The following is a 12545-nucleotide window of genomic DNA, read 5'->3' as shown; positions in this document are numbered from 1 at the left end:
CAAAAAAGTACTTTGCCTTTGTTTATCGTTAATTCCTATCTTCACCAATGCCAACTCTGCACCTAACATCGCCTGTTCCTTATACTTATATTTCCTTCATTGCAAGACTTTTTGTTTTTCCTAGATTTAATCATTATCTTTTTCTTCATTTATTTGTGTGTCTGTTTTTTAAACACCTAAGCCATCCTGCAACCTCTAGCTAGATCTGCAATGTCTCTCTCAATGCAGTTTTCCTCACCCTCACACCTATCAAATAATTTGGTTCTGTCCTGGAAATTTTCTTTGCTCTCTTTTTAGTAGGATGATTAATATCTTGAGTTAATGCCCTCCTCTTTCTTGGTTTTTTCCCCCCCTTTGGTGAAGCACATCATGCCATATCTTCTTGCAAATGAATGCATGAGAGGCAAATATTTCGAGATCTTTTTTGTCTGAGAGTGACTTTCGTCTACCCTCACACTCAATTGATACTCTGACTGGATATAAAATTCTAGGTTGAAAATTATTTTTACACAGAATGTTTATGACAACTTTCCACTGTTTTCTGACTTCCTCCCTTGTTCCATTATCATGCTGACCCTCAGTTCATTGCAAATGACTGTTCTTCTCACTGAGATCTTCAGCATCATCTTTTTATCCCTAAAATTGAGTTAGATATATGCTGATGTGGATTGTCTTTTTCATTTATAGTACTGGGGTCTCAATGTTCCAGAATGGGCCCCCGATCCTGGGTCCTGAAATTTAGAAAGGGTCCCCACACAAACATCAAAACCAAAGGTATTGTTTTTTCTCTTTACTCTCACTAGAAATTATTTTAAAAGCTGAGCAAGTAAGTTTTTGTTTTAAGTGTTTGAGAGAGAAAGAAAATGGGGGAGGGGCAGAAATAGAAAGAGAGAGAGAGAGAGTCCCAAATTGGCCCCATGCTCAATGGGGAGCCAGATGCAGGGTTCAAACCCACAAACCATGAGATCATGAACTGAGCAGAAACCAAGAGTCAGATGCTTAACCAACTGAGCCACCTAGGTGCCCCTCAGCGAGTAAATTTTTGAAAAAAACAAGAATTATGGGACAGGGCACAGGTCCTTCAGGACTAAGAATGCAGGATTGTGAATGTGTAAAGAGAAACAATTCATAGCGTCTCTGCCTTGGGGCACCAGAAACAAGGCAGCCGGGTTCTCCCACCCCCCAGGGGAATTGTGCTATCTGCCACTCCCATGCTCAAGGCTATACACCGGGGAGGTGTTCAAAACTTTCCGAAATCCCAAATCAGAAGTGAGACACGAGGGAGGAAACCTTGCCTAGCAGGTTCCCACACAAGCTTGACCAAGTCATTCCCCCACCAGACCAGCTTCCCTCTTGCTATTCCTGCAAACAGCTTGTCCCTGCCTGCCCCTCACTTCACAAGGGCATGGGTGGTGTGGGGAAACACAGGGCTCCTTTAGTCTCTAGGCTTGGTCAAAGGGGCAGTCTCCAAGGAAAAGGCGGTATACGTGGGTGGATATGTGACCGGAACCTAGGTTCTATCTAGCTCAGTTTAAAACTTGTGTGTATTTAGAGATAGAGTATGCAAACTTCCATTTACATTCCTGCACTGGCCCCTGCAAATGCTAAGTGTGGGCCTATGGATGAACCCTGGGCAGTTTCAATACAGACAGCCGTGCTTAAGTTTTGGGAAATGCAGCCTTTCATTGATAATTTCTTTCCCGCTCTGTTTTCTTTGAAATTTGTGTTAATTGAATTTTCTCATTTCTTTTCTCACTTACTGACCATCTCTTTTCCTTTTTGTTTTTTTATAAGGGAGTTTCTTAATTTCATCTTCTATTAAACTTATCATCTAAATTCACAATTGCCAGTATTTCTATGTTTTCTGGTTGATTCTTTTTTTTTAAGTTTTTATTTATTGTTTTCAGTAATCTCTGCACCCAACAAAGGCTCAAACTCATGACCCCAAGATCAAGAAGTTGCACACTGTTCCAGGGTCGCCTGGGTGGCTCAGTTGGTTGAACGGCTGACTTCAGCTCAGGTCACGATCTCATGGTTCATGAGTTCGAGCCCCACATGGGGCTGTCTGCTGTCAGCACAGAGCCAGCATCAGATCCTCTGTCCCAGTCTCTCTGCCCCTCCCCTGCTTGCGTGCTCTCTCTCTCTCTCTCAAAAATAAACTTAAAAAAAAAAAAAAAAAGTTCCATGCTCTTCCCACTGAGCCAACCAGGCACCGCTGGTTGTTTCTTTATTCAATAGCAACCTATTTTTGTTGCAAGGATGCAGTATCCATTCTTATCCCTCAGAATTTATCCATTACGGTTTCTTAAAGATTTCTTCTGCTCTTCGTGTTTTCTACGTTTCTTCTGAATTCCCCTTTTACTGCTCCTTAACTGTTATTTGATGGAGATTGTCTTCAAATGTCTGGTGATGCTCTGCTTTCTTTTTATACATGAAAATGAGGCACTGAGATAATCAGAAAACTGAGTGCCTTGCAAGGCTTTTATAGAATCGTGTGCCTCACAGGAGAACGATCGGGTGGCCTGAGACCCAGTCTGTTGAAGACCTATCTCCAGATGCTACCTCTGAGACCACTCCAACTCTTCAGAAGAATTTGAGGACTGCATGGCAGGCATAATCCTCACTGCTGGCACTTTGGAGCTGGCCAGGGTAAGAGACTGGGTGTCTGTCCATTCACTTCACTCCACTGCCCTGCTTTTAGAATGGCATCTCCCTCGTATCTTCTTCAGTGACGGCGGCCCCAAGTCCAGCACTTTTCTGGGTCAATTTTCTAGAGAATAAGTCTAATCTCACCTGCTGGAATAAGGGAGGATACGAACCTGTTTCCTGTCGCCTGTTTCACCACCATCATCACCTGTCCTTAAGCCTAATCTTAACAGCACCTGTGTCTGTAACCCCTGAGCCTCGCCAGCAAGTTATGAGGACAACTGGCCTCCTTCTATTTGGTACCACTTTCCCCCAAGCAGGCTTCCACAGATAGTTAAGGATTATCTTTATTTCTCTTATGCCATTAACCATTCTATTTTTGGTCTCTGTTTATTGTGGTTTATAATTTTCCTTATGATTGTTCTAAAATGTCCTGTAACTCTTTATTGTTGTTGTTACTGCGTTGTAACAGCATTTTTTTTTTCATGTTTCAAGCTGATATTTATATTTGTCTGTAAATCGCACAAATATTGGGGCGCCTGGGTGGCGCATTCGGTTAAGCGACCGACTTCAGCCAGGTCACGATCTCCCGGTCCGTGAGTTCGAGCCCCGCGTCAGGCTCTGGGCTGATGGCTCAGAGCCTGGAGCCTGTTTCCGATTCTGTGTCTCCCTCTCTCTCTGTCCCTCCCCCGTTCATGCTCTGTCTCTCTCTGTCCCAAAAATAAATAAACGTTGAAAAAAAAAAAAAGTTAAAAACAAATATTACTTATTTTGGGGCGCAGTTGCATGCAATTAATAATATCATACATATTTACGTGGTGTAAGTAACTTATGTAAAGCTCTCAGCTCAGTTCATGCCTCACATAGGCAAGACTTCAGTGGTAGCTGCTGTTATGAGGACAGTAATTGTGTGGGGCTCCTTGTCATTTGCTTGCTCTGTATGTCAAGTTTCTATAACTCTGTCAGGTGCCTAACCTCCTCCAGTATATATACTATTCCTAAATGACCTCATCTGAACCCATAGCTCCAATGCCACTTCTACTAGGATCAGCAAATGGTCAGCACACATGTTACAAATTCCCCCTTCAACCAATCCCCAGGTTTGGTAGTCATCTCATTAGTCTCTAGGCAGCTACCTTTAACTAATCAGTCAGAATCTGAAAAGAAAATTTTTTTTCTATTCTAGATAGGTACTAATGAGTGCCTAGCTGGAGGCAGCTATCACATTTTCCTGGCTAAATTGCATAAACCATTCTAACGGTCCATCATAAAAGTCCATGTGAAATGTACTTGAAACTAAGGAGAAAATAGGAAGAAAAATTGGAAAAATCGTTGACTGGCAAAACAGAAATAGATTTATCGTCTTAAAAGAGATCAGCAGAGGCCTTGGAACTACTTTCCTATTTAGAAGAAAAGACCTGAGATAAGGGGCTTGATAGAGCCAGGATAAAGAATCCTAAAATCTGATGTGCTCTGTGGCCAACTCATCCTAAGAGTGAGGGATTTATTGCATATTGTGTAAAAATCACTGGAAAGCATGGAATAATTTTCGCTAGGACAAGCTAGTAAGCTACTAATTCTTTAAGTTAATATTCCCAAACACTGGTGTATTCTGTGTTGAAATATATTAAGAAGAAAAAGGGAATTTTCAATCAACCTGGTATAATTGATTCATTTTACATAAGGAAGCTGGGGTTCCCAAGTGGTAGATATACACCTAAAATCTGTATTCTCCCCACTTTCAACTCTGCCTATCACTCTACATTTCTGCCATTTTAGTTTGTCATTTACGCTATTGCATACTGCGAAATTACAAATACGTGCCACGCCAACTAATTTTACATAAATTCATATATATCCTCTTGTAAAAATCTAGTGTAAGAAAAAAAAAAAAAAGCATGGGTAATTATCTCCATCCTGTAATGAACCAAACCAGTTTTAGAGTGAGATGTCTTGTCCTGTCTGTGGTATGAAGAATAATGGCCTCACAAAGACGCTCACTGACTAATTCCCAGAATCAGTGAATATGTTAAGTTACATGGCAAATGGGAATTAAGGTTGCTAGTCAACTGACCTTGAAATGGAGATTACCCTGGATTATCCAGGTAGGGCCTGATGTGTTCTTAGGGTCCCTAAATGTGGAAGAGACGGGCAGTGTCAGTGACTCTGATATAATGAGAGAATCAAACAGCCGCTGCTGACTTTCAGGATGAAAGAGGGCCAAACAAAGCAGGCAAGAAAATAGATTCTTCCATAAAGTCTCCAGAAAGGAGCTCAGCCCCAGCAACACATTTTTAACCCAGTGAGATGCCTTCAGACCTCTGAGCTATAAAACTATAAAATAGGTCTGTGTTGTTTTAAGCCACTAAATTTGTAGTAATTCGTTACAGCAGGAATAGAACTAATATATTTTCCATAGTTGATTTCATGCTTTCTTGGGGCCATCAAGAGTTAAAGCCTGGTTATAAAGTATCTACCAGAGAGGAATAAAATGATTATTAGTACTAACACAAAGCAAATAAGCAATCTGTCCCTTTATAAGATAAAAAAACCCTCTCAAAATTCAATTCTAATCAACATTTATTGAGCCCCTGCGAAATGGGACACTGTTAAAAGACACCCCTCCTTTGTGTGGGTACAACTCCTGTCACTCTGTTTATCTTCAACAGGTACATTTGGGCCTTTACAATATTCAATCTCCAATAATGGGGTGGAAGCCTTGTTCAGAAGCTCAGAATCTTCTCAGAAAGTTGTGGTTAGAAGGGTGATGGTCACAACTAATGGAAAATCTGCTTCATTTTCTAAATTAAAAAAAAAAAAAAAAGAGGAGTTACCAAGAGAAACTAGCATTCAACAGATCACCCCCATCTTTCCCGCTGCCCACTGTGACCTTGGACATGTGACTTCATTTCTTTAAGGTGTAAACTCCTTATTCTCCCTCCCTCTCCTTGTGTCTCAAGTCAGATATTTACACACTGTCCAGGTAGCCACTTTATTTCATGAAGGAACCATTTTAGAGGCTTCCAAAAAAAGCCCAAAATGAGGCCACTTAGTAAAACTGGGACCTCCTGATTCAGAAGGCTTTACAGTTTTTAACTGAATTATATAGTCTGTGCATTGGAAAATCTGATGACTTTTCTTCAGGCTCTTCCTTTGTAAAAGACTCCATATACTGAATTGGAATCGACATCCAAGATAGACAGGGAAATGCAATCTTGGGAAACTCAAGCAAGAAGACTTGTTTATCGTATGCTTATTTGGTTGCTGAACAACCAGACAATCAAGACAAACATCAGAGAGGAAAGAGGTTGCCTTTGAGCTCATATGAGGTTTTATAACTGATCTCAGCATCTTGGAAGTTGTCAGTTTGGACTCCTTTCCCAGCGTACGAAAACCAGCACTGGAAAATGGTATCGAACCCTTGATAAGGAATCAGGGCCAGAGAGAAGAAACTTACAAAAAAGTACTTAGACATACTCGTTGCTTCCCACGGAGGTGCTGGGCTCCTCTGAAATTAAGTAAAGAAATGGTTTTATTCACGTCAGTAAGGATCACTGGCGGTGGGTCTAGCGTTCAGTTAACCGCGTCACGTAGCCCTGGTAAACAGAGGGCTCCACTAAGTCTGTGGCACCCACACCTTCCTTCTCCCAACTTCCAGGGTCCTCTGCCATGCCTGAAATCCTACTGTTAGAAATGGAACACAGATGCACTCCCTGAGGATGATCTGGTTTAAGGGGAGGTCTCCACTCACTTACAAGTCCCTAAGAGCAGCACGTACACTTGTTATAACTTCATTCCCTCTTCTCCCCCAGAAGCTGAGCAGACATGAGTGAGAAGGGTATAAACAGAGGCAGAGTACCTACCAGAGTCCCACTTCCTGAGTCTGTTCTGGAAAGCCTCCCAAGGAAAAAAAAAATCCCTTAAAGACCAAGAATAGGCAAGAAAGACAAAGCTGTTTGGCCTTACCTGGTCCTCTAGTCATGGGCTCTTCTGAATAAGTGGCAGTGACATTTTCTAGAAATAAAGGAGTACATTTCTTAACTTAAAAGGTTAAGGGGCGCCTGGGTGGCGCAGTCGGTTAAGCGTCCGACTTCAGCCAGGTCACGATCTCGCGGTCCGTGGGTTCGAGCCCCGCGTCGGGCTCTGGGCTGATGGCTCGGAGTCCGGAGCCTGTTTCCGATTCTGTGTCTCCCTCTCTCTCTGCCCCTCCCCCGTTCATGCTCTGTCTCTCTCTGTCCCACAAATAAATAAAAACGTTGAAAAAAAAAATTAAAAAAAAAAAAAAAGAATCAGATCGTATAGAAATTTGCTTTTGTAGGTAAGACCCAAGAGTCTTTCTTAGCAAACATCCCAGGCATCCCTTAAAGTATTGGGGTTTGTTTTGTGGGGGTAGAAAGCATCGAAATCTTATGGCCTCTTGGCGAGGTGGAAGACAGAAAAATGAAAGAAGGTAGAGACTAGAAAGAGGGATGGGCAAAAATAGGACCACTGCTTAACTCATAAAGCTTTTAAATCTCTTTCCTCTTTCGTTCAGTCTATATTCAAATACGATTTACATTTACCATAACCTTCTCTCAAAAAGTTCTCTATGTAAACTGAATGGTAATGAACTGGCAGAGAAAAGGAAATTGTCAATCCCTTTTTGGCCACCACATACTTCAGTCCATTGGAGACACCAAGCCCCTCCTCTTTGAGAAGCCCTGAAGGCTGGTCCTGGTCAGGTCTGGGCAGACCTCTGGGATGGAGCTATGTTGGCATCCAAGCAATTCCAGTTTCTGACACTCGGGGAAAATGTTTCAATTTTCTACAAGTTTCAGAGAACTTTTGGCAAAACTTCCCTCTACCATAGAGAACAAAGCAGCAAAAGTATCCCCAAATGTATAAGATACCTCAGGACATTTCTTTTTTTTTTCCAATGTTTTATTTATTTATTTATTTATTTATTTTCGGGACAGAGAGAGACAGAGCATGAACGGGGGAGGGGCAGAGAGAGAGGGAGACACAGAATCGGAAACTGGCTCCGGGCTCCGAGCCATCAGCCCAGAGCCTGACGCGGGGCTCGAACTCACGGACTGCGAGATCGTGACCCGGCTGAAGTCGGACGCTTAACCGACTGCGCCACCCAGGCGCCCCCCTCAGGACATTTCTATGCAATGACCTATAAACAAGAAAAAGGAGGAAGGAAGAAATTTCTGCATTTTTGAAGTCAGAAATCCTTACCTGTAGCCTCAGCAGTTGCTTCCTCAGAGCTATCAGTGTTTGATTCCACTTCAGTAGATAATTCTAGGACAACAAAATGGAGGATGGTTTTGATCATCAGCTTACATTGGGAAATCAAGTACACTGGAGGAAAGCAGGCTTTCTCTCAGAAATGCAATGAGAGCTCACCAACTCCTGCTCAGGCCTCCTCTGAAGCCCAAACCCTCACCTACCAAAGGTTGGTGTGTTCTCAACATGCACATCCGTGGTCGATTCTACACCAATGGAGACTAGGTCAGTGGTTGACTCTGGGGTGGCCGTGGACTCCAGGTCAGTGGACAACTCCAGGTCGGTGGAGGACTCCAGGTCAGTGGAAAATTCCAGATCGGTGGAGAACTCTGGGTCAGTGGTCAACTTCAGGGCAGCAGTGGACTCTGCGGTGGTGGACAACTCCAGGTCGGTGGGGGACTCTGGGTCAGTGGTCAACTCCAAGGTGGCAGTGAATTCTGTGGTGGTGGATGACTCCAGGTCGGTGGGGGACTCTGGGGTGACAGTGGACTCCGGGTAAGTAGATGACTCCAGGATGGCAGGGGACTCTAGTTCAGCGGTAAATCCAAGGGCATCAATCAACTCAAGGTCAGTGGTCAAGTCTAGGTCAGTAATGAATTCCAGAGGAGCCAAAAAAAAAAAAAGTAGAAGAAGAAGACGACAACGAAGAAGAAGAAGAAGAAGAAGAAGAAGAAGAGGAAGAGGAAAAGGAGGAAGAAGAAGGGGAAGACAAGGAGGAGGAAGAAGAAGAATTATTTAAGTACTATCTAGGAAAAATATTTTCACCATCTCTACACTACTTCAAGCTAGATCTTTTTCCGGGGAAAATCTGGAACATAAAAGAGTATATTGAGTCAAGTGTGGTCTCACCACAAGTTTCTCTCCTGCCAAGTGCTAGAAAGGGCAGAAGACTTTAACTGCCACCCGGGAGTATGCTCAAAGCCCGCTACACCATCTTTCTTTGAGAGGGTCAGTTTAGGAAGAAGAATTCAATACTGTGCCTCTATATACAAATTAGACAGAAACCGAATAAAAACTCCAGGGATATCCTTCCTTGGATATAATCCTCCCAGGTTCCTGAAAACTAAAAAGAGAAACCAAAAGGGGGAAGGAGCCAGGAAAACAGCTATTTCCAAGGTGCATAAACCAGAATGGAATCGACTCTAAAATGGGCTACTCCTACTGGTTTTTCACTTACTGGGTGAATTCTAAGACCCAACTTCCCAGTCTCTCCCATAGAATGCACAATCCAGATATTTGGGGGTTTGCTCACCATAAGAGCATCATAACCATGTAGACCTGATGAGCTTACAACCAGGGTCTTCTTGAGCCTGTAGTGAATCTTTCGCTGTAGTGAAATATACCCAGTCATTGTGGCTGCCTAGCGTCGATGACCAGGTTATGGGCACGCTGCCAATGAGGCCAAAATCATTAGCTCTCTAATTTAGTCACTATGCTGTATCATTCATGCATATGCAGTAAAGAACCCCAAATACAGCATCTGATCAATTGAAAGTTACCAGAGGGAGTTCTGGGAGGAAGAGGATGGGGGAAAGTAATTATTTTTAAAGTTTTTTTTAACGTTTATTTATTTTTGAGAGAGAGAGAGAGAGAGAATGAGTGGGGGATGAGCAGAGAGAAAGAAAGACAGAGACTCCAAAGCAGCCTCCACACTGTTAGCACAGAACCCGAAGCAGGGCTCGAACTCACGAATCATGAGACCATGAGCTAAGTCGAAATCAAGACTTGGACGCTTAACTGACTAGGTCACCCAGTGGCCCTGAAAGTAATTATTTTAACGCAAAAGAATGAACACCCTTTCTCCCGAGAAATCAAATTGAATTCGGAAAGAAGTAGAAAAGAAAGCCCTTAGGGGAAAGCTTTCCTTTTCTCTCTGGTTCAGGAAGACCCCTATTTCTTTCCTTTCTCAGTGTGATTCATAAGTTTCCATTCCAGACACCCCGATTTCCATTGCCCGTGACTGAATGAACTGCTGAAGCACTCTGAACTGCACTCTGCTATAAAATGAGGATACAACCTAGGACTGTTCAACCGACACTAAATAGAATAAAGCCTCTTTAGGACCCAAGAGTGAATAGGGCCACAGAAAACCCTCAGTAGTGATGTTTTCCCATCACCCACCCTAAGCCCATCTAGCCCAAACTTATTACCTTTATGAGATCAATTCAAGCACCTAATCCACATTTTAGCTTAGCACTCCATGTGTCCAAGGCGCCGGGGCTCTGCCACCTGCCCATCTCCAACTTAACACCAAGTGGATATAATTTCACCCACTTCACTTTACAACATTCACTGCTAGTCTTTGTCTTTTGCTCTTTCTGTTTCTGCAGAAAGACCCCCCACACACACACCCCCCACACGTACACCCCATAAAAGAATTTTAGTTTCATTCTCCAACAGACCTCCCAATGGTCCACTTACCCGGGAGTATTACAGGGTAAGCCACAGCCAAGGTAAACCAGGCTGTGACTATCAGGGCCTTCCTCAGCATGGTGCCAGCAGGAGCGCAAGAGGCTGGTGGAGGTTAAGTGGAAGGAAGCAGGTCCTGAGTGTGATGGACAGAGTTCCCTTGAGCTTTTATGCAACCCTCAGCCTCAGGTCCCTCAAGGCAGCTTTTCCAAGTGGTTGTAGGAAAAAAAAGAAAAAAAAAAAAAAGACGGAAAGAAAAGAAAAGAAAAAGCAAGCCACGCCCCACCCAATGAGAATGCCCCTGGAGCAAAGGTGGGAAGGGAACTGGGGGCAGGGCTAAGCTAGAAGTATGGAAAATTCTGATAAGGACTGTGGCGAAATTAGGTTGCACCTAACCATTACCACCAACCTGTTGCTTCTCAGAGAGGCAGGGGGGAAAGTCTAGCTCCTCCAGGTCCCAGAAAATACCCCCTCCTGGCCTCAGGAGGTTGCAAATTTGTCATGGAGGCTGGAGCCTAGCCCTCTACCGCACTGGAAAGCTATTTTGTATCAGGGTGTGGGACTAAGAACAACAGTCAGAGCCTGATGGCTACTCTGATTCTAAGGGAGAGCCCTATTGCAAAGTCTTCTCACCCTAGCGGGTCCCTTAAAGAGAATTGTCAAAGAGAATAATTATTGCTACTATAACCACTACATAATGACAGAAACATCTAGAATCATAAATTTTCACATGTGCTCCTATCTTATTTGATTCTCACCACGATCCTGTGTGTGAGACATTACTCTCCCCATTCTTCTGGTGAGGAAAGGAGAGGCTGAGACACTAAGTGACCCCAGATTCACTTGAAGATATTCCAGCTCTGAGGGAAGTCGCTAACATGGGATACACTTCCTGGCAGAGCAGACCTGGCTCCTGCTAGCGACTTCCTCAGTCCTCTAGGGGGCAGTAGTAAGTCGCCATGGGGTCTTGGCTGAAGCACTGACTGGAACCCTCACAGGAGATGCAAACTAGACAGGGGACAGATAAGACTGTGGAGCTGGCTCACATCAGTCAACCTGGGCTCGCTATTACAAGTCAAGACCCTTCTCTGGAAAGAAAGTTCTTTATCCCAGATTCACAACTCCCATCCCAGGGCCAAACTCCCATAAGGCCTTTAGCTCTCAGTGTTCCTTACTTACAAGATTCCAGCTGATTCCTGCTGCTCAGAAACCATGGGGTTTCTCTCAATACCGTTGAGAGGAATAATAACAGCTCACATTTATTAAGTACTTAACTGTGTCCCACCGGAGTATGTTATTTTGTCCAATACAAACCCAAGTCAATTTTATTATTCTCCTTTCCTAGGTAAAGAAACCAGGGCACAGAAAAGTTAGGGAACTTATGAAACGTCACGCAGTAAGTGTTCTAGAATCAGGAAGCAAACCTTCCTGTTGCTAGGGCCTATTGTGTCCATCACGCTCTTTGTCGTCCCCACCCCCCACCCAGTTGTCACCCTGACGCTTCATGGCCAGCTTTGTCCTGCAAAGTGTAGCACTGCACACGCTTCCCCTTAACGGGGTGGGGGAGGAACATCCACATACATTAGAGAACATTCTGTTCTTCTAGGAACTACCTTTCTTTGGCGAGCCCTGTGCATTTTGAAGGGTAACTGAAACACAATAGTCAGGAACTTGGGAAGCAAGAACTCTTGAAAAACTTGCAGGCAATGAACACCAGCAAATGATAGGACTCAGATGAGACAATAATCCAGTAAGTCATAGGTCAGTGGAAGAAGGGGGAGTTTTATCTGCATCAGCTACAATATGAGAATATTTCCTACCCGGAAACCTATAAGAATTGACTTCCAAATGTGCAAGGTAGGATCTCTGAACTCTTTGGGGAGATTTACAAGTTCAGGTATGGAAGGGGCAGAAATGACCAACTTCTTCTAGAAGCTTTGTTTTGCAGCTCAACCACCTAAAAATACAGATACTACTTTGGATATTCTTCCAAAGGTCATGGTCCATTTTTAGGTGCCGCGGTTTTCCCCAGAGGCAGTGAAAGAGCAGCTGATGACCTCTATATTGAAAACTGGGAGGAACTTGACGCGTCCTGAAGATGCGTCACTGTTTCTCACCACCTGAGTATTATTAAGTAACTGATACTGTGGGTCCAAGGAGGAGCCAGGCCTCTGGTAAGGTGAGATCTAATTAAACTGTACAGTTATAGGGTCTTTTTAATG

At 43.6% G+C, this 12545-nt stretch overlaps 1 protein-coding gene across 3 annotated transcripts; it reads right to left on the bottom strand.

The window, feature by feature from the left end:
- Positions 1–5208: 5208 nt before the first annotated feature.
- On the bottom strand, positions 5209–11649 carry LOC147579318 (uncharacterized). 3 transcript variants are annotated; one of them, XM_086714075.1, is made up of 7 exons: positions 11503–11649; positions 10336–10459; positions 8079–8495; positions 7867–7929; positions 6613–6660; positions 6104–6154; positions 5209–5447 (listed from the first exon to the last, which is right to left on the bottom strand). In XM_086714075.1, the coding sequence occupies exons 2-6, from the start codon at positions 10403–10405 to the stop codon at positions 6114–6116; spliced, it is 639 nt and encodes a 212-aa protein (XP_086570201.1). In that variant the 5' UTR covers positions 10406–10459; positions 11503–11649; the 3' UTR covers positions 5209–5447; positions 6104–6113. The 3 variants fall into 3 exon arrangements, with proteins under 3 accessions (XP_086570201.1, XP_086570202.1, XP_086570203.1); XM_086714076.1 differs by lacking the exon at positions 11503–11649 and having other exon boundaries at positions 8079–8441; positions 10336–10560; XM_086714077.1 differs by lacking the exon at positions 11503–11649 and having other exon boundaries at positions 8079–8387; positions 10336–10560.
- Positions 11650–12545: the final 896 nt, after the last annotated feature.

The sequence above is a fragment of the Puma concolor genome, chromosome B4, assembly GCF_028749965.1.
Source record: "Puma concolor isolate L17-30 chromosome B4, mPumCon1.1.hap2, whole genome shotgun sequence".
NCBI classification, from domain to species: Eukaryota; Metazoa; Chordata; class Mammalia; order Carnivora; family Felidae; genus Puma; species Puma concolor.
Note: the sequence above shows the minus strand (reverse complement) of the source record. Positions and strands in the feature narration are given on the sequence as shown.